At 48.5% G+C, this 24,929-nt stretch overlaps 1 protein-coding gene across 1 annotated transcript in view; it reads right to left on the bottom strand.

Annotated features, from left to right (window-relative positions):
* Positions 1–24,929, bottom strand: part of LOC147097549 (uncharacterized) — a 156,395-nt gene that overhangs the window by 35,059 nt on the left and 96,407 nt on the right. The window contains exon 5 of the mRNA XM_085971401.1: positions 8,516–8,585. Within this exon, the coding sequence (XP_085827527.1) occupies positions 8,516–8,585 (70 nt within the window). The remainder of the gene's footprint in view (positions 1–8,515; positions 8,586–24,929) is intronic.

The following is a 24,929-nucleotide window of genomic DNA, read 5'->3' as shown; positions in this document are numbered from 1 at the left end:
GCGCTACCTCAGAGCGCTGGGGAAGCAAGGAAGAGCAATTCAAAATAAACCTGCAAAGTGCTGCTCAGTACTCAAAACTCCTTCACACAGCATTGAATCTCTCCAGAAGTCTCTTTCTCTCTCTCTCTCAGAATGCGTGGTGCAAAAATGTCACCGACAAAAAAAGGCAGGAAGCGGTCACCTTTAAATAGCGCTCCCCTAGTACCTTTCTGACAGCATAACGCTCCCCTCAACCTGTCGTTGCTAGCGGCAGGCGTTAAAGCAGGGGACGCCACTCAATATCCGGTCTGGGGCACTAACAGGGCATTGCGCACTCGACTGACGTCACAATCTGCCGGCGCAGGAGATCGTGGCGGTAGTGTTTAGCGCCGCCGCAAAATGTCTAGTTAATTTCGCGAACGGCGCAAACATCGCCGTGCCCGGGCGCTAGTTGCTTTGCGCCCTATTAGCGCCCTCTTAAGGCGCTAACAGGAGGCGCAAACCACTGAATTTTCCCCCCTCAGTGCCTAAAAATAGGAAATGTGATGAATTATATGGACAAGTTAAAGATTCAACAGAATCAGGGCACTGTCTCCATGGGAACAGAAGAAATAATAACTCACTGAGTGTACAATGTTGTTATATCTTCTGCTGAAGCCTGAATTGACCCGGTGGCATCGAATTTAGCGCCACGGTCACATTGACATTGACTTAGTTTTGGGGAAGGGATGGAGTTAGTGATGGGGAAGGGATGGAGTTAGTGATGGGGAAGGGATGGAGTTAGTGATGGGGAAGGGATGGAGTTAGTGATGGGGAAGGGATGGAGTTAGTGATGGGGTTGGATGGAGTTAGTGATGGGGAAGAAAAATCTATCAATCTCAGATTTAAAATTAACAGTTGACCCAGTATAAACTGCCATTTGTGGAAGATTGTTCCAAACATCTATTGTTATTTCCTTTTATATCATATTGTATAGATTTCCTACATAAATCTGTAAAAGTCTTGTTGTTTTTCAGAGTTTCGAATCCACCTCTCTTTATTGTTGTTCAGAATCATTGGTTGATCACACCTGATACAAAACAGCACAGGAAACAGGAGGAGGAGTCGGCCATTTGTCCCTTCGAGCCTGCTCCACCATTCAATAAGATCATGCTGATCTTCTACTTCATCTCCACTCTCCTGAACTTGGTCTCGGCTGCAGAGAACAGTATCTATCCCCCTGACTATACTGTCCCTACCACAACTACATTCCCTTTCACTCCCCCCATTTGAATGGCCTCCTGCACCATGGTGCCATGGTCAGCTTGCTCATCCATCCTGTAGGCTTTCCCCTCATCCACACAGGCAGCAAGAACCTCATACCTGTTGGAAAAGGGCAAAGGCTGAGGCTCCTCCAGCACTGCACCTGGAGTCCCCTTACCTGCCTGAGTTGCAGTCACACCCTCCTGTCCCTGACCACTAACCAGATCTGTACCATTACCTAACCTAAGGGGTGTGACTGCCTCCTGGATCAAAGTGTCCAGGTAACTCTCCCCATCCCTGATGCCCCGCAATGTCTGCACCTCAGACTCCAGCTCAACAACTCTGAGCTGAAGTTCCTCAAGATGCAGGCACTTACTGCAAATGTGGTTGTCCGGGATCACAATGCTCTCCACAAACTCCCACATGCTGCATTTGCGGCACACCACCTGCACTGCCCTCCCAATATGATCTTGTTTTATTTAATTAAGTTTGTATTTAGGTAACTTAGTTTACACTGTAGTTTCTTGACTACTTACTTGGTCTAGATTAAGTTAAGGGTACTGAAATTAAATATCTGCCTGTAACACAAAGCACTACAAGTAGCGTAGTCAACAAGCAGCAACTCCTTCCCCTTCTTCTCCAAATTTCCACTCTTTCCAAATTCCCAAATAATGCACTCTGTTGAAGTCCACTCCATTTAATCCCACTCTGTGCACCAATATAAATGTATGTAGTAACCAGAGCTGGTGATCAGTATCTGTGCAGTATTATCAATCCACCTGATCCCAGTGTCACCATTCTGATAATTTCCAGTATGAATAATTGGAGATCAAAGGTCCCTCTGATGGTTATTAAACTTACTCTCCTTCAGCTGTGAAATGTCAGTCCTAAGTTCAGCGACTGAGCTTCTTGTCTCCTCAGACGTTCCTGTAACTGAAAGAGGAACAACACTTGAGATCGTGTGGCACTGTTTGTAGAACAAGATCAATTTTGCTTTCGAACACGAGAGATTTTCACAGGAGAAAACAGACAAAACTGTTTCCACTGGTTGGTGAGTTGGTAACTGGAGGGCATCAACTGAAGATTTGAAGATGATCAGCAACACAATGAAGGGAGAGATTAGGAATTGTTTTACGCAAACGGTTTTTAAGACCTGGAATGGCCGACCAGAAATAGTGGCGGAAAAAAAGAAAGAAAGGAAGACTTGTATTTATATAGCGCCTCTCACGACCACTGGACGTCTCAAAGCGCTTTACAGCCAATGAAGTACTTTTGAAGTGTAGTCACTGTTGTAATGTAGGAAAGCTGAATCTAGAATAGCTTTTAAAAGGGACTTGGTTAGATATTTCAAAAAGAAAATATTGAAGGGTACAGAGAAAGGACAGGTGAAAGAGACAAAGTGGACAGCTCTCTCAGAGAGCAGGCACACGTGATGGGCTGAATGTAAAATTGTATTGATTTTAATTGTACAGTACATGGACATTCGTTTATTATCTATTTAATTTTCTCTGGGAATTCCCCCAATGTGTTCACAACATAAAAATTTGTAGTGCTTTTATAATGGGTTCATGGGAAATGTGAACCAATCAAATCCACTTATACTTGATTGGTTCAAAATTTAAACCAAGCAAAGCACACCAGTGTGAAATGCACTGGAGATCAATCCTCGAAGAATGAGCAGACCATCTGAAAATTGGAGAGCCCTTTGAACTGGAAATCCTGACTGGCATTTAACACTTACTGTTACTCTTTATCTGGGAAAGTTCCATCTTGAAATCGGCCAATGACGCTTTCATTTCACTGAACATCTGTGGAACTGAAATGGAAAGACAGCTTTAGCTCCCAACCCAGAAACACACCGTGGCACAGGTTAGAATAGTTTGTACCGCAGGGATCGGTGCTAGGACCCCAGAGATTCACAATATATATAAATGATCTAGACGAGGGAACTAGATGTAATATCTCCAAGTTTGTAGATGACACAAAGCTGGGTGAGCGTGTGTGCTGTGAGGAGGATGCCGAGAAACTCCAGTATGATTTGGACAGGTTGGGTGATTGGGCAGATGCTTGGCAAATGCAGGTATAAATGTGGATAAATGTGAGGTTATCCACTTCGGTGGCAAAAACAGGAAGACAGATTATTATCTGAATGGCAATAGATTGGGAAAAGGGGAAGTGCAACGAGACCTGGGTGTCCTTGTGCACCTGTCGCTGAAGGTAAGCATGCAGGTGCAGCAGGCAGTTAAGGCAAATGTTATGTTGGCCTTCATAGCGAGAGGATTTGAGTACAGGAGCAAGGATGTCTTGCTGCAGTTGTACAGGGCCTTGGTGAGACCACACCTTGAGTATTGTGTGCAGTTTTGGTCGCTTTATCTGAGGAAGGATGTTCTTGCCATGGAGAGAGTGCAGCGAAGATTCACCAGACTGATACCTGGGATGGCAGGAATGACGTATGAGGAGAGGTTGGGTCGATTAGGCTTATATGCGCTAGAGTTTAGAAGAATGAGAGGGGATCTCATTGAAACTTATAAAATTCTAACAGGACTAGACAGACTAGATGCAGGAAGGATGGTCTCAATAGCAGGGGAGTCCAGAACCAGGGGCCACAGTCTATGAATAAGGGGTAAGCCATTTAGGACTGAGATCAGGAGGAATTTCTTCACCCAGAGAGTGGTGAACCTGTGGAATTCTCTGCCACACAGGGCATTTGAGGCCAATTCATTAAATATATTCAAGAAGGAGTTGGATATATTTCTTGAGGCTAAAGGGATCAAGGGATATGGGGAGAAAGCAGGGACAGGGTACTGAATTTGGATGATCAGCCATGATCTCATTAAATGGTGGAGTGGGCTCAAGGGGCCAAATGGCCTACTCCTGCTCCTATCTTCTATGTTTCTATGTTTAGTACAATCACATATAATGTATTACTTTGCACCGCTTTCCCGTATTGCCCATTTTTGCTTGCTGCATGGCTGATGCGCCATCAATAACTCCAGAAGACTAAGAGTTAAACTTATAACAAGTAGGCTTTTATTAACAAAAGAATACGAGCATGCCTCTGCTGGTAGACCGGTCCTTAAAGCCAGGGGGACTGGAGGTCAATCACCTTTATACCTGGGCTTAGGGGTGGAGCCAGGGGCGGAGCCAGCTGAGGCATGCCCAGACATGTTCTGTACAGGCAGATTAGTGGTTTACCACAATGGCAACTTATCTTTTCAGTTGCTTGTTGATGAATGGGAAGACATGAATTGCTGGAGATCAATGGATGTGCAATGGGTGATTGGTTGTTTATAGGACTGCTTTGCTTTAGTGGGATTGCGGAGAGGAGCAAGGAGAGTGGCTGTTGAGTGTGATTGCTACATCAGTCCAGTGCTGGCATCTAACTGAACCTTACAGCTATGAGGGAATCCCTAGCACCCGGGCAGCAACCTGAGTGGCTGGTGCTGCATTGGGGTTGCCGTATTACTCTTCCTCCTGCTCCTCTTCCTCCTCGGATCTGCCCGTACACGGTGTGCGCTCAGCATCTTGTTCATCCTGTGGTGCCTATCCTGCACAATGATGTGCAGAGCGCAGCACACCACGATCATTCTGGACACCCTGGCTGGTGCATATTGAAGGGCGCCTCCTGATCTGTCCAGGCACCTGGAGCGCATCTTGAGCATGCCAATTGCTTGATAAATGACATATCAGGTTGTCATATGGCTTTTGTTGTACTGCTCTTGTGCTTCATTGATGGGTTTCTAATGGGTGTCATCAGCCAAGTTTAAAGTGGGTGACCTTTGTCTTCTAGCAGCCATGCCATAAGTCTGCTTGCAGCTCCAAAGATGTCAGAGAGCTTGGACTACTGCAGGATGAAAGCACCGTGGCAGCTCATCGGGAACCTTGTGCGCACAGCAGCTGCACATTGATGGAATTGAAGCCCTTGCTGTTGACGAACACTTCAAATCTGCTGTCATCGCCCCTCCTCTCAAAAAACCAACCCTTGACCCCTCAGTCCTTGCAAACTACCGCCCCATCTCCAAACTCCCTTTCCTCTCCATAGTCCTTGAATGTGTTGTCGTCTCCCAAATCTGTGTCCATCTTTCCCACAACTCCATGTTTGAATCCCTCCAATCAGGTTTCCGCCCCGCCACAGTCCTGAAACTGCTCTTATCAAGGTCACAAATGGCATCCGTTGTAACTGTGACAAAGGTAAACTATCCCTCCTCGTCCTTCTTGACTTGTCTGCAGCCTTTGCCAAAGTGAACCACTCCAACCTCCTCCAGCCCCTCTCCACCATCGTCGAGCTGGGTGGGACTGCACTCGCCTGGCTCCATTCTTATCAATCTAATCGTAGCCAGAGAATCACTTGCAATGGCTTCTCTTCCTGCTCCCACATCGTTACCTGTGGTGTCCCCCAAGGATCGATCCTTGGCCCCTCCTATTTCTCATCTACATGCTGCCCCTCAGCGACATCATCTGAAAACAAATCAGATTCCACATGTACGCTGACAACATCCAGCTCTACCTCACCAGCACTTCTCTCGACACCTCCACTGTCCCTAAATTATCAGACTGCTTATCTGATATCCAGTATTGAATGACCAGAAATTTCCTTCATTTAAATATTGGGAAAACCGAAGTCTTTTACTTCGGTCCCCGCCACAAACTCCGTTCCTTAGCCATTGACACCATTCCTCTCCCGAGCATATGTCAGGCTGAAACAAACTTGGTGTCATATTTGACCCTGAAAAAGCTTCCGACCACCTTCCAACCACATATCCACACCATAACAAGACCGCCTATTTCCACCTCCATTACATCGCCTGCCTGCGCCCCTGCCTCAGCTCATCTGCTGCTGAAACCCTCATCCATTCCTTTGTTACCTCTAGACTTGACTATTCCAATGCACTTCTGGCTGGCCTCCTGCGTTCTACCCGACATAAACTTGAGGTCAATGTCGGCTGCCCTTTTCCTAACTCACACCAAGTCCCGTTCACCCATCACCCCTGTGCTCACTGACCTACATTGCCTCCCAGTTAAGCAATGCCTCAATTTGAAAATTCTCATCCTGGCCTCTTCAGCATCCCTGATTTTAATCGCAAAACCATTGGTGGCCGTGCCTTCAGCTGCCTAGGCGCTAAGCTCTGGAATTCCCTGCCTAACACTCTCCGCCTCTCTACCTCTCCTTCTTCCTTTAAGACGCTCCTTAAAACCTACCTCTTTGACCAATCTTTAGGTCACCTGTCCTTATGTGGCTCGGTGTCAAATTTTGTTTTATGACACTTGTGAAGCGCCTTGGGACATGTTACTACGTTAAAAGCGCTATATAAATACAAGCTGTTGTTGTTATAATTGGGCTGGGAATCTGGTTGGCGAGGTTTTCCCTGGGGGTGCACTATGTGTGAAGCAAGAGAAGGATGAGGTAGCCAGGTTGCTGCATGTCAGGAGGCAGCGACTGGTTCCTCAATAGACCCTTCGAGAGAGGCACAGAGGAAAGCTGTGGGCTTATCCAAAGGGGATACAAACGTGTCACAGTGCCAGGAGAGTAGGCTGGGTTGGAGTAGGTATTGTGATTTGATCAATGAAAGGTGACATGACTGGGTGATAGGAAGGGGAGTAGACAGGAGAGAAGAGCCAAGAGAAAAAAATGGAGATAGAAGTAATGGGCTTGGGTCTGGAGTAACATGGAAAACACACAAGGGAATGGAGATAGAAGTCCTTAGCCCAAAGCTTCCATTGATCCTGTTGAGGGGCCAGAAGTACAGCGGAGTGGGACTTCTCACTGCTTTTTTCTGTATCCTTGACCCTTTCCCAAATCCTGTGGATATGGTCATTGGGACATCCAAGGTGGGCACAGACTGCTGTAGTTCCCCAATGGAGGTGTTCATCCCACTGAGGAGGTGGATGTTGGAGTGGCTCCCTTAAACTTCATGATGGGGCCCAGAGGCCCAAATCCAAAGATAAGTGTTTGAAATTGCTGACCAGCCCCTCAGGGAATAGAGGGTAAACTCTGTGAATGTCCTTTCAGGATCAATCACCTCTGTGTTCATTATTCATGGAACTTCTCCAGGACACACTGGACCCTCGCTCATTCTCAGCAGCGTGCCTGTCACTGGGTCTATCAGGGACACCATGGGCAGAATTCCTGGGCGTGTCCTGGAAAGTTCCAGACATGCCCCCAGTCAGTGCGATGTAACGGGGCAGGTCTAAGTGGGGCAGCCCCTCAATTGAGCACAGTTCCCCAGGGAAGTTGAAAGGGCTGGAAATTCTGCGGATCTGGGCTCCACACTAATAACAATCACCAGTCACATTGCAGTTCTCCACATTCCCACAGATCAGAATTTACACCCTCGTAAATCCTTTTTAAAGTCAATTAGACAGTTCCTTGAAACAGTGGAAGATTAAAGAGTGCGGGGAGCGAGCAGCAGTGAGATTAGTCTAGGCGGCTCATGTGGCCTCTGCTTCTTGCTGTCACAGCTCTACTGAACGCAGACTCCGTCCAGTCAGCTATTAAAATAGCTTTGGGTTCTTTTGTACATCACAGGACTCCGAATTACATTTATTGATGAGGCTCCCGTCTGAGTCAAACAAGAGCCTCAACTGCCCAAGAAAACAGCAGCATTAAGATGTCGGCAGGCCAGTGAAAGAACAGGAAGTTTACCGCTTGGATTTTAACTCCCATTCCGCCCAGTTACTGCCGGGCAGACGGAGGTAAAAGTCCCCCTAATATGTGTGTGTCTTTTCTCTAATGCAGTAAGGAGCTTCAAACCCTCCCCAGGAGTCTAAAGATGTGTCCAATTCGCTGTTAGATCAGTGAGCCTGTATTTACTAAAGGTGTTGTTATGTGTCCTGCCCCACACTGTCGAGTAGGACCACCTTTACTATTACTGATCCCCAGTCCCACTACTGAATTAATATTGGGCCAAATCTGGCTGGAGTGAGGCATCTCGCGGCAGCGCCATTAGTTAGATTTTTCCTGCCCCCTTCAGCTCAAAGGTTTTTTGCGCCGTAACTTGCTGGAAGTTCGAGCTCATAGCGGCGCGGCGAGGGCAACGGGGCATCTGAGACCTTAGTGAACGATGGGACCAACAGTCCATCTCCTTAACCAATGAGATTTAAGGATTGAGAAATGAACTAGGAATGACTGAGAAGAGGGTGAATTCAATGCCAGCAACAGATTGGATTAAGAGAGAGAGAGAGAAGAAAGAGACAGGAAGGAAAAGTAAGTTTAAATTTTAAATTTAACATTTGTAAAATCTCCAAAAACAATTCACTACCTGAAGGAATGAGACTTCACAGTTTAATTGTTCACTTTCTGGGCCAGGGAGGTTGACTGGCACTCAATAACAATAATCACGTTGTTAATTACTGGACTTAATTTTCTGAACAGAGTTTAATGGACAATTAATGTGCAAATGCAGCAACTTCAGGAAACTCACGGGGAGGTTAAGGGCGAGTTACCATTTTCGCGAGGCTAACGGTGGAGCGGCACAAATCGTCCAGCAACTTGTGGCGATTTGCAATTCTCAGGGTATCTCTTCCTCGCCACAAGATGTCGGCCGATTTGTACATTAATAATGGCGTGCGTCTTTCACACATTTATTGTTTCAGCAAATTCTGGCCCGATACCTACATTATTAATGCATGCTAATTGATGCACAGCTCTGAATTAGCTTTGTTAACTCTCATTAAAGAATTCACAACAGTAAGTTCCATAGTTTCAAATATCACAAAACTTACACAGTATAACTGCAGTGCCAAGAATCACTACAGACAGCAGGATGGAGAGACCCAGGAGAATGTAGATGACCAGAGATGACCGTTTTCCTCCGACAGGCTCTGCTGATCGGACACCAGGTTCTGCAAAGTGTAAGTGAAAGTCATCACTGAAAGGATTAGAGGGAACTTATTATGTCCGTGTATAATTGAGACACGGACTGCAGGAGTTGATTATAACAAGTCTTTACTGAACGGAGACAACCTGGAAACTGAAACTACAGAAGCCTGCTAGGGCCTTTTATACAGGGGTGGTCACTGCCGGTACTGCAGTCGGAGACCAGTTATTCCCTTAAAGGTACATACACAACAATTCCTCCCCTTTTAGATAAACAGTACATAACATTCATTTAACAACTAAATAATAACTAATTACAATTACAATTATGGTTGCTAGATACATTGGTTGAAGTTAAGCAATTATAAGTTCAGTCTTTGAGGAGGCTTCCTGATTCTGTCTGGATAACGCCTCTTTGGGATATCAGGTTCTCCTGGCAAGGTTGAGTCGGGATCAATGTCGTTGTTTGGTTCGTCTGCTTCCAATATCACCGATTCTGTGGTAGATGCAATTGGTACTTCGGTTTCATCGCCAGGTGTATCAGATCGTGGTGTGGAGTTGACATTTTCCAGTGACTCTAGAATCTGGTCAGCATGGCGTCTTACAATGCTCTCTCCAATGTCCACGGTATACATTAGAGGTCCTTGCCGTGTGCAGATCGTTCCTGGCTGCCATTTCTCGGTGCGGTAGTCCCGGGCCAAAACTGGTTGACCTATCTTAAAACTCCTGGTTGGCCTTTCATTCATATTCTGAAACTGCCTGTTCTCCACATCTCTTCTGACGTTTGGCTTAACCAAATCCAAGTGGTATCGCAGTCTTCGATTGAAGAACATCATGGCTGGAGTTTGGTTGGTAACCGCATGTGTCGCATTCCGGTAGGCAAACAAGAAGTTATCCACCTTGTGTTGTAGGGGTATATCTTCATTACACATTGCCTTGATAGCCTTCTTGAATGTTTGAACAAACCTTTCGGCCAATCCATTAGTGGCTGGTTGATATGGGGCGGATGTGTAATGCTTAACACCATTGTTCTTTAAGAACCTCCGGAACTCTTCAGACACAAACTGTGGTCCATTGTCAGAGCAAATCTGTTCAGGCAGCCCATTCCTGGCGAATATGGTTCGTAAGACTGTGATAGTTTTTCCTGTGGTGGTTGAGGACATTTTTATTACCTCTGGCCACTTTGAATGTGCATCCACCACAATTAAAAACATCGAGTCCATAAAGGGACCAGCAAAATCAATGTGCACCCTTTGCCATGGAGATGAGGGCCACTCCCATGGATGTAGAGGGGCTTGTGGTGGGGCATTTTGGACCTTCTGGCATCCTGTACAGCTCTTGGTCATCTCTTCGATTTCTCTATCGATTCCCGGCCACCACACAAACGCTCTGGCTAAGTTCTTCATTTTTACCCCTCCCAGATGACACTCGTGAAGCTCATTGAGCACTCTATCCTTCAATTTGGGTGGAATTACTACTCTGGATCCACACATCAAAGTTCCTCTGCACACTGACAGCTGTTCTCTTCTTGGCGAGAATGCTGGCAGCAGTGGTTCGCCATGTGCTGGCCATCCCTTCACCGTTAAATCATAGACCCAGGAGAGTGTCGGGTCATTTCGTGTTTCCTTTTCTATGTTTGCATTCGCCACAGGGAGACATTCGACGATAGTCGAGTGGAATAACTCCACTGGATCCACTGCCAGTTCTTCTTCCACCGTCGGCAACGGTAGGCGCGACAATCCATCAGCATTCCCATGCTGTTTAGTTCCTTTGTACTCGATGTCATATTGGTGTGCCCCTAGGAAAAGGGACCACCTCCGTAGCCGTTGTGCCGTCATTATCGGTACGTCCTTCTGAGGGTTGAAAATGGAGACGAGAGGTTGATGATCAGTTAGTAGAGTAAATTTCTGACCGTGCAGGTAGTGATTGAACTTCTTCACCCCCCCCCCACACCAGGCTGAGGGCCTCTCTGTCAATCTGGGCGTATTTACGCTCGGCTGAGGTAAACGAGCGTGACGCAAAGGTAGCTGCCTCTCTGAACCATCAAGGAATTTATGTGACAGTACCACCCCAATGCCGTAGGGAGACGCATCACACGCCAGTCTTATCGGTAGTGATGGGTTGTAGTGGGCCAATACTTCTCTTGAAGTGATTAGGTCCTTACGCTTCTGAAAGGCCCGCTTACATTCATCGCTCCATTTCCATGCTACTCCCGTTCGTAGTAGGGCGTTCAGTGGATGCAGAATTGTGGACAAATTCTGCAAAAACTTATGGTAGTAATTCACCAATCCGAGGAATGACCTCAGTTGCGACACATTTTCAGGCGCTGGAGCCTTAACTACCGCTTCAATTTTGTCAGGGGACTTATGCAACCCCTCTTCATCAATCACGTGGCCACAGTACGATATCTGTTTCTTAAAAAACTCGCACTTGGGGCGATTGGCTCGTAGCCCATGTTCACGTAGTCTAGTGAGCACCTGCTCTAGGTTGGCAAGGTGTTCACTGTCATCTTCACCTATCACTAGGATGTCGTCCAAGTAACACTGAGTCCCCGGAATCCCTTGCAGGACTTGTTCCATTGCTCTTTGCCATATCGCCGGAGCTGATGCTACTCCGAATACCAGTGGATTATACTGGTAAAGACTTTGTGACTGTTTATCGTGAGATACTTCCTAGAGGATTCTTCAACCTCCATCTGCAAATATGCTTGTGCTAGGTCAATTTTTGTAAAACGCTTCTCTCCAGATAGTGAGGCAAAGATATCTTCTATCCTTGGAAGAGGATATTGTACTGTGTGAAGCACTGGGTTCACTGTCACCTTGAAATCCCCCCAGATGCGAACCTTCCTTGACTCCTCAGACTTATTGTTTAACGTTTTCTTCATGACAGGAACGATGGGTGTCGCCCACTCGCTCCAGTCTACCTTAGATAACACGCCTGCATTCTCCAGATTCTCCAGCTCTGCCTCGACGGCTGGGCGAATTGCATATGGTACCGGTCTTGCTTTGAAAAACTTGGGAATTGCATTCTCCTCTATTTTTATCGAGGCGGTTACGCCTTTAAGAGTGCCCAGTTCTTGTTGAAATACCTCTTTGGCGTCAGCTAAGATTGTTGACAATCGTCCAGGAGTGACGTCGTCATCCTTTTTACCAGCCACCGTCAGTGCCTGAATGGAGTGCCAGTCTAAACTTATCTTTCTGATCCATTCACGTCCCAATAACGGTGGTCCACCATCTTACAGAATGTAGAAATACAATTTCCGTATTTTCTTGCTGTTGTATTCGACAGGCACCCTTATTTTTCCTCTGGGGTATACTTTTTGCCCCGTATATGCCCTCAAGACAATGGATGTCTCTCTCAAGGGTATGTGTGAGAAAACCCTCTTGTAGTCTCGTCGATTCATGATGGTTAGAGCTGATCCTGTATCCAATTCCATTTTGACTTGGGACCCTGCTATCGTGAGGGTGACCCAAATGGTTCAGTGATCCTCTTTTGCGATTACATTGTGAAGTTTGAGACAGCTTAGTCTCTTGTTCCCGGATTCACTATCGCTCATCTGGTCTTCAGAACTACTGTCCGTCATCTTTTGTACTTTCCTGTACGGTTCCTTAGTAGCCTTTTTGTTGTCGTTGGTCTTCTTCCCAGACCTGCAAACTCGTGCAATGTGTCCCATCTTTCCGCATTGCCTGCATATTTTGTCCTTGGACCAGCAGTCCTTCTGGTCATGGTTTGTTCTGCCGCAGCGATAAAATTTTGCAAATCCCCGTGTCATTTCATGGGTGCCGTATTCCTGTGGCTTTTGTTGTATTTCCGCAGCTCCCCTTGCTGCTGCTTCATACGATACTGCCACGCTGAAAGCCTTATCTAGCGTCAGCTCTTTCTCTGAGAGTAACCTCTTCTGGGTTCCTTCACTCAGGAGTCCACAGACAAATTTGTCCCGTAAGGTATCTGCCAGTCCTGCTCCGAACTGGCAGTGCTTTGATAGCTTGCGTAGTTCCGTAAGGTAATCAGCATTGCTCTCATTTTAATGCTGATTTCTCCTGTGGAATTTAAATCTTTCTGCTATCAGCAGCGGTGTAGGATTTAGGTGTTTCTGTAGGATAGCAACAATTTCGTTAAAACTCTTCGCCTTCGGTTTGGTTGGAGTAATCAGGTCCCGCAATAGGCCGTACGTTCTTGCGCCCATTAAATTTAGCAATACCGATGCCTTTTTCTCATCGGCTATTTCGTTTGCCTCGCAATATACCTCGACTCTTTCCACATACGTGGTCCAGTCTTCTATTGCATTATCGAAGGCTGTGATATCGCCAGTCTTTGGCATCTTGAAAATCTAAGATGGTGCCTCCCGCGCTTTGCCTTCATCCCCGATGGATCAAAATTGCGCCTCCCGCACTTTTCCTTCTTCCCCGCCGAGTTAAGATGGCGCCTCCCGCGCTTTCCCGCCACTGCCGCTGCTGCCAACGCTGTTGCTGGCGATTATATTTATTTTACTATCCTGTAATGGCGACGCCCTATGGTCTTCGCGCCTCCCCGATCGCTGCTGCCACGCCGCTCTCCGCGGTATTTTTATTTTTCTATCGCGCTTCAATATTTGCTCCGTTAATTGAAGAACCGTTCCCGTCGTGGAGCGGACCCTCTGGGACACTTCCCTCCCTCTTCTTAGGTCCGAACGCTGCCCGGCTTCGAAGCAGAGCCACCCGATCGAGCTTTAGCCCGCCGCAGCCCAGGAAGGATCAGTGCACTACCTGCCACCAGCCCGATTAGCTGGGAAACCACAGACTGGAGAACCAAGCCTGGCTCTCGACAGTCTCTCCTGCACTTTTCAATTCGATGATTTGGAGGGCGGTTGCCCACGGTCGACGCCCGTTTCTCGAGTTTCTTTGGATTCTTTTTTTTTTCTTCTGGCTTCGACCTTCAATAACGTCGTCTGAGGTGCTGCCAAGTTGTAGGTAAGTTCGTTTCTTACTCGTCGCCAGTATTATGTCCGTGTATAATTGAGACACGGACTGCAGGAGTTGATTATAACAAGTCTTTACTGAATGGAGACAACCTGGAAACTGAAACTACAGAAGCCTGCTAGGGCCTTTTATACAGGGGTGGTCACTGCCGGTACTGCAGTCTGAGACCAGTTATTCCCTTAAAGGTACATACACAACAGAACTGTCTTGTGAAAAAGGCTCCAAACCTTTTCTCATTTGGACCTGGAGAAGAGGCAGAGGAGCCGAGTGTTGTTGTCAACACTGGAATGTTTGAAACTTTGCACCATTGGGCCTCTCGAACACACATTTCTTCAATTCAAGAACATTCATCAACAGCAGGTTAGAGATCAAAACTGGGCAGGAAACTGAAGTGACGCAAGTTATGGACAGTTACAAACAACAGGCACAAAATATCATTTACTCAGGTAATCTGCAGGTTACAAGGAATAAAGACCATTTGTTCATCTCACCCCTCTGTCCTCATCATTTCTTCAACATTTCACCATCCCTCATCCAGCATCTTTACATCATCACCTTCCTCACAGATTTCAGTGTGAGCCAACAACACCATCAGTTAAAGGGATGGTCACGGGGGGTTTCTGACCCCACTGCTTTATTTCACTGTGTGTTAACAACACCATCAGTTAAAGGGATGGTCACAGGGGGTTTCTGACCCCACTGCTTTATTTCACTGTTCAGACCTAAAACCCATCAGTTTTCTGAAGTAGTGGAATTTCCTGACAACACGTTCTCTGAACCAACAAAATATGATTTTTTCGCTGTTGTTAATTGATCTGAAGGTATTAATGAATTCAAGCTAATTAACTCAAACTGAATAAACTTTACAATAAAGATCAGATCACTGATGTGTACCTGGCTTCAACTCTTCCTGTTTTCCTCTGCCTCCTCTTAGTTGATCAGGAAAAAGATCAGCGATATTTTGATAATCGTCGTCTAGCTCCATGTTATCAGCTTCTTGTCTTTGAAGAACGTGTGAGAGGCAGTTAGAAAAGTGGAACTTTTTCTCTCACACAGTTCCTCTTGCTGCGCTTTCAATGTTCCTCTGAAAAACCACAACTATAGATTGTGTCCGATGCACACCAAGACATTTTAGCACTCCTGCTTTTAAATGATGGGTTTAAATGGCAATGCCCTGAACTGAGGACATTGAGGGGTCTGTCAGGAATTCCTGCCCTAAACATACTCTCAGACCAAAGGCTTTTATACTGATCTCTTTGGGTTTGTAGATATTTACTGTCGGTAGGACCCCATGAATGAAAGTGGCCTTCAGCTCCCTGGACTGCTATTGGGTACACTAAGTGTACCAAGAAAGAGAATTATTTCAGGTGCTGTTTAGTTCCCCTGTGCAGTATAATGGGTTACAGACACCACAAACTTCAGAGGAATCTCAAAAGGTGGAGTGGAGCCACAGAACCTGAGGACTTTAAACTAAGTAGATATCTAATATTTAGGTTCTTTGGCCTAGAAATTCAGTATAGCCACTTTTGGGGCGGAAAAGTCGGGCGGCCGGTAAAGTTTGCGCCCGGCGCAAAGTCGAGAGGCCACTTCGCCGATATTCAGTAGCTTCACCCTAAGAGTTTGCTCGAGCGCTAAAACTGGCATTACACAACTATCTTTAGGCGCAAAGCCAGCGGTGCTGAACTAAACCGCCGAGGCCGGGCGCAGCGCAGGTGCGGTCATTTCTTGATTGACAGCAGACACCCTGGCGCCGGCCAGCTCTTAAAGGGGGAAGGGTCGAGTTCGTCTGCTGCCACGCCCTGGACACTGCAGCCCCCCAGCTAGGCCTAAACACTGCTGCTGAACAGAAATAGCGCCGGGAAAGATGCAGAAGGCCCGTGAACGAGCGCAGCGCTTCACTGGCCATGATTTGAGGGTGCTGGTTAGGGCTTTGGAGAGGAGACGCAAGCTCTTGTTCCCGGACAGTGGCAAGAAGCCTGCCACCAGCGTCTACAGGAAAGCCTGGAGGGAGGTCGCCCACAGGGCCACATCCAACAGCGAGGTCCCCAGGACTGGTGTCCAATGCCGGAAAAAGTTCAATGACCTCACAAGGATTGTCAGGGTGAGTCCCCTTTCCAGTGTCCTCCTCATCCTTGCATGTGCACCTCACATTATGGGCAAAGGGACCTAAAAGCCCTAATGGCCAGCCCTCATCCAGCAGCTATGGGACTGGCATGAACATCAATTGCACATTCTGCACTTTACACACTGGCCAAGCTATTCGACCATGGGAGGCAGTGCACACAAGATCAGGGCACCACACTGGCCAAGTTATTCGAACATGGGAGGCAGTGCACACAAGATCAGGGCACCACACTGGCCAAGCTATCCGACCATGGGAGGCAGTGCACACAAGATCACGGCACCACACTGGCCAAGCTATTCGACCATGGGAGGCAGTGCACACAAGATCACGGCACCACACTGGCCAAGCTATTCGACCATGGGAGGCAGTGCACACAAGATCTGGGCACCACACTGTACTTAGAGGCCGTCGTTTCTCTTGCAGGCCAAGCTGGCACGCAATCAGAAGAGCCGGACTGTGACCGGGGGAGGCGGTTCCCAGATCCAGCAGCTCAGTGACCTTGAAGAGCGCGTGGGTAGCCTCATGGGTGCCCGGGTGATTGGCCCCGTTGCATCTGGAGATGCCGACCCTATTCTGGGCACCAATGGTAAGGACATCACCTTTTGGACCTCTCTCGTCCCACTTGCGCTTCAGATCTACATCCTTTGCCACTGTCCGACCAATGCGCTGAATGCCACCACTCATGCCTCCCTCGCTGACGCCCTCTCCTCACTCTAAAGCTACTCTTGTGCCTTCCTGCTTTCAGATGGTGAGGAGGAGGTCCCTGAAGCTGCCAGTGACAGCCCCTCGGAAGAGGAGGAGGAGGAGGAAGAAGAGGAAGAGCAAGGCGGCCCATCAGGGGAACCCTCAGCCGCGCCAGGGGATGCCAATGGAGGGGACACGTCTTCCCTGGAGAACAGCCAGGGGGAAGTGTCGCAGGGGAGTGTAGCTCCTGTGCCCAGTGGCGTGCAGCAACGTGGGAAGGGTCGGCCAGCTCGGCGGCCTTCTTCCCAGAGGGGGGAAGGGTCGCAGGGGAGTGTAGTTGCTGGGCCCAGTGGCATCCAGCAACGCGGGAAGGGTTGGCCAGCTCGGCGGCCTTCTCCCCAGAGGGAGAGTCCGGCCTCCAGTCCGGAGACGGTCCTCGCCAAGGAGGTGCGCCTCCTTGATCAAATGTCCATGGACTCGGATCGCCGGCACACCGAGTTCATGGGGGTTGTGGCACGGTTGCCTGAGGCCATCGAGTCCCTGGCTCATAGTGTGGCCGATTTCGGCGCCTCACAGGCCAGGAGTTCTGAGCAATTCGAAGCAGCACAGGCCGCGAGTCGGGCCGAATTCGGGGCAGAACAGTCCGCGAGTCGCCAGGTGATCAGTGGTGCCGTGCAGTCACTGGCTGGTCTGATGCGGGCACAGACCAGGGCAGTACGGGCACTCACTGCTGCCACACTCGCTGTGTCAGCCAGGCATCGCCAGGGCACCCGCCGCGCTGCAGCAGCACAGCGGTCTGTCCTTCAGCAGATTGCTGCGCATGCTGCAGTGCTGGCCCGGGCGAGTGCCAGTGTCTCAGGCGAGCAGCGAGCACCTGCCATCAGCCAGCTTGCCCCCATTCCTGCAGCCGCCACTGCCACTCCCCCAGTGGAGCTGCGACGAGCTGCTGGAGAGACTGCTGCTGCCCAGCCACAGCTGCAGCAGTCACCAGCCGGCCCCTCGAGGGCCAGAGCTCGTCTAGGCCGACCCCCAAGGGCATCTCCCGTCACGCCATGTGCCCCTCAGGAGCCTTCCCCCAGCCTTGCAGCAGCCACTGGGCACACTTTGAGGAGGAGCAGCAGGGCGGCCAGGGGCCGCAAAAGGCTGGTCAAGGAATCGCCCTCGCGGGCCACAAAGTAGAGGGTGTGGGCAAATGTGTTTTTATATGGGGGTGGTTGTTTTGTTTATGGGGATGGTTGTTTTTGTAAGGCCGAGGATGAAGGCCATTTTTGTGGAAATGTTTTGTTATTCCTCCCCAGGTTGTGGGAGTGAGTCATGTGTCTGACAGTTTTTTGGGTGTGTTGTCTGTTTTTGGGTTTCATGTGGGCAGGGCCCTGAGTTTGTTCAATAAAGCATTTTATTTATTCAGCTTGTCCATGTTTGATGTTTGAAGTGGTTGTTGCCTTAACCGGCTGAGGGCTTGCGGAGCGGCTGCATTCAGGTCCCTTCATTGCCACAAGCCATTCCCTGACAGGGGGCCTAGAAGTGACGTTCAATAAGCCACCGACGGGCGGCCCTTGGACCTTGTGCCTCCCTCCTGGGCTGGTACTCCTCCTCCTCCTCCTCCTCCTCATGCTCCTCCTGCTCCTCCTCCTGAGGTGGTGCTCCAGCATGAGGTGGCAGTGCCTGAGTCCTGCGGATAGCCAGGTTGTGCAGCATGCAGCAGACGACCACGACCTGGGAGACTCTCTCCGGCGAATACTGCAGAGATCCTCCGGAACGATCCAGGCAGCGGAACCGTTGCTTGAGGACGCCAATCGTTTGTTCTATGATGTTCCTAGTGGCTTGATGGCTTTCGTTGTATGCCTCCTCAGCAGGGGTCCTGGGCGCACGGAGCGGGGTCATGAGCCAGGTACACAAAGGATAGCCTTTGTCCCCGATAAGCCATCCTCTTGGGGGAGGCTGTGCCTGGAACATGTCAGCCACAGTAGTCTGTCGCAGGATAAATGCATCGTGGCTGCTGCCTGGAAAGCGGGCATTGATAGCTAGGATGCGCTGCCTGTGGTCACACACCAGCTGTACATTGAGGGAATGGTAGCCCTTCCGGTTGCGGTAATCCTCGGCATTGTGGATAGGTGCCCGCAAAGCCACATGCGTGCAGTCAATGGCGCCCTGCACCATGGGGAAGCCCGCTGTTCTCGCAAATCCCACTGCACGCTGCTGCTGCTTCTCCAGGGTCATGGGGAAGGAGATGAATTGGTGTCTCCTTCTGAAAAGGGCATTGGTCACCTGGCGGATGCAGCAATGCACGGCGAACTGGGATATGTTAGCAATGTCCCCAACAGCGGCTTGGAAGGAGCCGCCTGCATAGAAGTTCAGAGCCACCATGACCTTCACTTCCACTGACAGAGGCGTCCTGCACCTCAGCTGTGGACGCAGATCTCTGTGAAGCAGCTGGCAGATCTCTGCAACCACCTCCCTTCTGAAGCGCAGCCTCCTAACACACTGCGCGGCAGGCATGGTGAGATAGGACACCTGCTGGTGGTATTTCCTGAGTGGGTAAGGCCTAGGTTGCCGACGCCTGTTGCCCCCTCTGCGTCTAGCCAGGGCTGCCCCTCTCACACAGCGTCTGCGAGCCCTTCGCACATAATGCTGAAACTGAGGGTTGGCACCCCATGCAGCCCCCATAATATACTGGCAAACAATGACCTCACAATGAAGGCGAATTGCCAAGCTCTGGCCTGAAGCCAAAAATACCTCTCCTATGTTGGGCCAAAGCAGTAAGCTCTCTTCCTTGGTCTCTGTCCAGAAATCCGTTGCACAAGAGTGATTGCTGCAAAATGGCTGGCCTTTATAGTTCAGGGTAAGTGCCCTTTAATTAGCGCTCCCCGAGGCCCGCATGGCCTCTGCTGCATTCCAGTTCACAGTTCTTAGGAGCGCCACGCCCACATTGGGCGGGTGCGACTGAAGTTCCGGATTGGGGCGCACAAAGGGCGTTGCACGAGGAAATGACGTCATAATCTGCGCGCGCTCAGCACACTTTGCGCCGGCGCTAAATGTCTACTGAAGTTGGGCGTAGGCGCAGATCGCCCTGCGCCCGGCCGCTAAGTGCCTAGCGCTCGAGATCTACTCCTCCTAAGGCGCTAACGGCTGGCGCACGCAACTGAATTTCTAGGCCTTTGTGTTTAGTATCTCAGTGGTTCTTGTTAAACATGAGTAAATAATTTTCCTTTTGCTCTCTAATTTAGGGCAATGGGTTAAAATAAGAAGTTTAGTTGGTTGTCCATTAAATAGAGGAATGCAGGGCACCTCAGTCCTGTCGAATGCACATCCTGTGCCACGTGGGAATTCTTCTTGTGTCCTGGACAACCACGTTTCCAGGATGTGTTGTCAGCTGGAGGAGCTGGAGCTCTGGGTTTCAGAGCTCGAGCAGTGGCGGGCGTCATTGCAGTGCGTCGTGAGGCTGAGAGCAACGTTGATAGCACGTTTCATGAGGTAGTGACCCTGCAGCTTAAGAGTTTGTAGACAGAGAGGGAATGGGTGACTGCCAGACAGACAAGGAGGACAAGTAGTGCAGGAGCCCTCTGAGTGCATCTTGCTCTCATCTTCATCTTCAGATCTGAATACTGGTGAGGAAGCTGGTTTCCCTGGGGAGTACAACCAGAGCCAAGGCCACGGCACTATGGGTGGCTCAGCTGTGTAGGGGAGGAGGAGGAAGTTCAGATAAGCAATAGTGATAGGGGATTCAATAGTTAGGGGAACAGACAGTTCTTTATTCTGCCACACCCATGACTCCACGATAGTATGTTGCCTCCCTGGTGCCAGTGTCAAGGATGTCACTGAGCAGCTGTAGGACATTCTGAGGTGGGGAGGGTGAACAGCCAGATGTCATGGTCCATATTGGTGCCAATGACATACGTAGAAAGAGGGATGAGGTCCTGCAGGCAGATTTTAGGGAGCTAGTAAAGTAATTAATAAGTAGAACCTCAAATGTAGTAATCTCTGGATTACTCCCAGTGCCACGCGCTAGTGAGTGCAGAAATAGGATGATAGAGCAGATGAATGCGTGATTGGAGAGATGGTGCAGGAGGGAGGGCTTTAGATTCCTGAAGCATTGGGACCAGTTCTGGGGGACATGGGACCTGTAAAAGCCGGATGGGGTGCATCTCAAGAGGACCGGGACCAATAACCTCACAGACGGTGGGGGGTGGGTTTGCTAGTGCTGTTGGGGAGGGTTTAAATTAGCTTGGCAGGGGGATGGGAACCTGAGAGTAGATTCAGAAGGGAGAGAAGCAAAGCTGGAATTTAAGGCAGAAAACTAGAAAGTGAGCTTGGAAGGCAGAGGAAACAAAGGCTAGAAAATAGACACCAGAAGAGTTCGGCAGTGCTTAATGGTATATACTTCAATGCATGGAATATAGGGAATAAGGCAGATGAGCTGAGGGCACAGATAGACATGTGGAAGTATGATATCATAGCTATTACTGAGACATGGCTGAAAGAAGGGCAGGAATGGCAGCTCAACATTCCTGCTTACAGGATTTTCAAACGAGATAGAGAGAGGGGTAAAAAAAGGAGGGGTGTCATAATATTGGTTAAAGAAACAATTACAGCTGTGAGGAGCGATGATATGTTAGAAGGATCATCAAATGAGGCCGTATGGGTTGAACTGAAGAACAAAAAAGTGCCAATCACACTGCTGGGAGTGTACTATAGACCCCAAATAGTCAGAGGGAGATAGAAGAGCAAATATGTCGATACATTTCTGAGAAGTGCAAAAATAATAGTGCAGTAATAGTCGGGGATTTCAACTACCCCAATATTAACTGGGATAGAATTAGTGTAAAAGGTATAGAGGATGCAGAATTCTTAAAATGCATTCAGGAGACCTTTTTTAACCAGTACATAGCAAGCCCAACAAGGAGGGCATGGTTCTCGACTTGGTTTTGGGGAATGAGGCAGGGCAGGTGGAAGACCATTTTGGTGGTAGTGATCAAAATTCAGTTACATTTAGCGTATTTATGGAAAAGGGCTAAGATAGACTAGGAGTAAAAGTTCTCAATTGGGAAAAGGCCAATTTTACTAAACTGAGATGTGATTTAGCAAAAGTGGACTGGAAACAGCTACTTGAAGGTAAAATAGTGTCAGAGCAGTGGGAGGCATTCAAGGAGGAGATAGTGAGGGTTCAAAGCAAATACGTTCCCTCAAAGAAAAAGGTTGGGACTCCCAAATCTAGAGCCCTCTGGATGTCAAGGGGTATACAGGGTAGGATAAGGCAAAAAAAGGAAAGCTTATGTCAGATACTGAGAGCTAAATACTGCAGAAAGCCTAGAGGAGTATAGGAAGTGCAGGGGTGGAATTGAAAAGCAAATTAGGAAAGCAAAGAGAGGGCGTAAATAATATTGGCAAGTAAAATCAAGGAAAGCCCAAAGATGTTTTATAAATACATCGAGCAAGAGGATAACTAAAGAAAGAGTAGGGCCTATTAGAGACCAAAAAGGTAACTTGTGTGCTGATGCGGAAGACGTGGGTTTGGTTCTTAATGAATAGTTTGGGCTAGAATTTCCCAGGGCCGTGGAGGCAGGAATGGAGGCGTGTGGGGTGTTAAAATCATGAAATCGGGGGGCACGAACCTATCCCGCCCCCAACCCGCCTCCATGCCTGTTTCCCAGGAGGCGGGTACCCGACCTGTGCTGGGAGCCGCCTCCCCGAGGCGGGAAGGTGATTAGTGCCAATTAATTGCCTGTTAACAGGCAGTTTTTAGCCTAATCCCTATTTTTATCCCTGAAGTGTGGGCTGCCCGACGGCTCCAAACCACACCAAGTTAGCAAGGCGGACCGTCGGGCTGAAGGACTTGGAGGGTTCGAGATGTCTGGTGTTCAGGTGAGTGATGGATTCATGAGTGCAGAGATAAGTGTGTTTGGTGTGCGTTAAGTGTTTAAATAAATTTTACTTACTTTTACTTACTAATGCAGGCTTCCTTCCTTCAGGTCTCGGGAGTCCCTCATCTCACTGGCACAGGAAGCAGAATGGCCGCGAGCTGTCAAAATCTGCAGCCTCTGCTTTCTGTTCTGGAGAGATCTCTAAATCAGCCTGAGAGGAAGGAATTAACTTAGAGTACAGATTGTCAGTGTTTGACAGCTTCAAAGAGCTGTCACACGCTGATATTTCATCTGTCAAAAGCTCTTGACAGATGAAATGTCAATCTGTGATGTCACCGGGTGGCCCTTAATTGGCCTGCTGAGCCCGTCGAGCGGGCTCAACAAGATCAATCAAGGGAAAATCAAGTGGGTTGGCCACAACTCGATGGAGGCGGGACTACAACCCCAAAAGTGGGAGTCCCACCTCCTACTCGCCTCCATTGATAAAATCCAGCCCTTTGCATCTGTCTTCAATAAAGAGAAGGAGGATGCAAACATTATAGTTAAGGAGCAGGAGTATGAAATATTAGATGAGATAACATAGTGAGAGAGGAAATATTAAGGGGTTTAGCATCTTTGAAAGTAGATAAATCACCAGGCCCAGTTGAAATGTATCCCAGGCTTTTAAGAGAAACAAGAGAGGAAACAGCAAAGGGGCTGACCATCATTTTCCAATCCTCTCTGGCTACATGTGAGGTGCCGGAGGACTGCTAAAATTGTACCATTGTTTAAAAAGGGAGAAAGGGATAGATCGAGTAATTACAGGCCAGTCAGCCTAACCTCGGTGGTGGACACATTTTTGGGAAGAATTCTGAGGGACAGTATTAATCATCTTTTAGAAAGGCACGGATTAATCAAGGACAGTCAGCATGGATTTGTTAATGGAAGGTCGTGTCTGACTAACTTGAATTAATTTTTTCAGGAGGTAACAAGTAGGGTCGATGGGGGTATTGCATTTGACGTAATCTACATGGATTTTAGCGAGGCTTTTGACAAGGTTCCACATGGCCGACTGGTCAGAAAAGTAAAAGCCCATGGGATCCAATGGGAAGTGGCAAGTTGGATCCAAAATTGGTTAGAGTCATAGAGTCATAGACTTATACAGCACAGAAAGACGCCCCTCGGCCCATCGTGTCCGCACCGGCCATCAAGCCCTCTCTATTCTAATCCCATTTTCCAGCACTTGGTCCATAGCCTTGTATGCTATGGTGTTTCAAGTGCTCATCTAAATGCTTCTTGAATGTTGTGAGGGTTCCTACCTCTGCCACCCTTTCAGTCAGTGAGTTCCAGATTTTCCTCAAATCCCCTCTAAACCTCCTGCCCCTTACCTTGACACTATGCCCCCTGGTTATTGACCCCTCTACTAAGGGGAAATGTTCCTTTCTATCTACCCTATCTATGCCCCTCATAATTTTGTACACCTCAATCAGGTCCCCCCTCAGCCTTCTCTGCTCTAAGGAAAACAACCCCAGCCTGACCAGTCTCTCTTCATAGCTGAAGCGCTCCAGCCCAGGTAACATCCTGATGAATCTCCTCTGCACCCTCTCCAATGCAATCACATCATTCCTATAGTGTGGCAACCAGAACTGCACACAGTATTCCAGCTGTGGCCTAACTAGCATTTTGTACAGTTCCATCATAACCTCCCTGCTCTTGTATTCTATGCCTCGGCTAATGAAGGCAAGTATCCCATATGCCTTTTTAACTACCTTATCTACCTGTCCTGCTGCCTTCAGGGATTTATGTACATGCACACCAAAGTCCCTCTGATCCTCTGTCCTCCCTAGGATCCTACCAATCATTGTGTATTCCCTTGCCTTGTTAGTCCTCCCAAAATGCATCACCTCACACTTTTCAGGGTTAAATTTCATTTGCTACTGTTCTGCCCATCTGACCAACCCATCTATATCGTCCTGTAGCCTGAGGCTTCCCTCCTTGCTATTTACCACTCCACTAATTTTCGTGTCATCTGCGAACTTACTGATCATACCTGCTACATTCATATCTAAATCATTAATGTACACTACAAGCAGCAAAAGACCCAGCACCGATCCCTGCAGTACACCACTGGACACAGGCTTCCAGTCACAAAAACAACCTTTGACCATCACCCTCTGCCTCCTGCCACTAAGCCAATTTTCGATCCAATTTGCCAAATTACCCTGGATCCCATGGGCACTTACCTTCTTGACCAGTCTCCCATGCGGGACTTTGTCAAAAGCCTT

Source organism: Somniosus microcephalus, chromosome 31, assembly GCF_052327205.1.
Source record: "Somniosus microcephalus isolate GS21.2 chromosome 31, FLI_Smic_1.0, whole genome shotgun sequence".
Taxonomy (NCBI): domain Eukaryota; kingdom Metazoa; phylum Chordata; class Chondrichthyes; order Squaliformes; family Somniosidae; genus Somniosus; species Somniosus microcephalus.
Note: the sequence above shows the minus strand (reverse complement) of the source record. Positions and strands in the feature narration are given on the sequence as shown.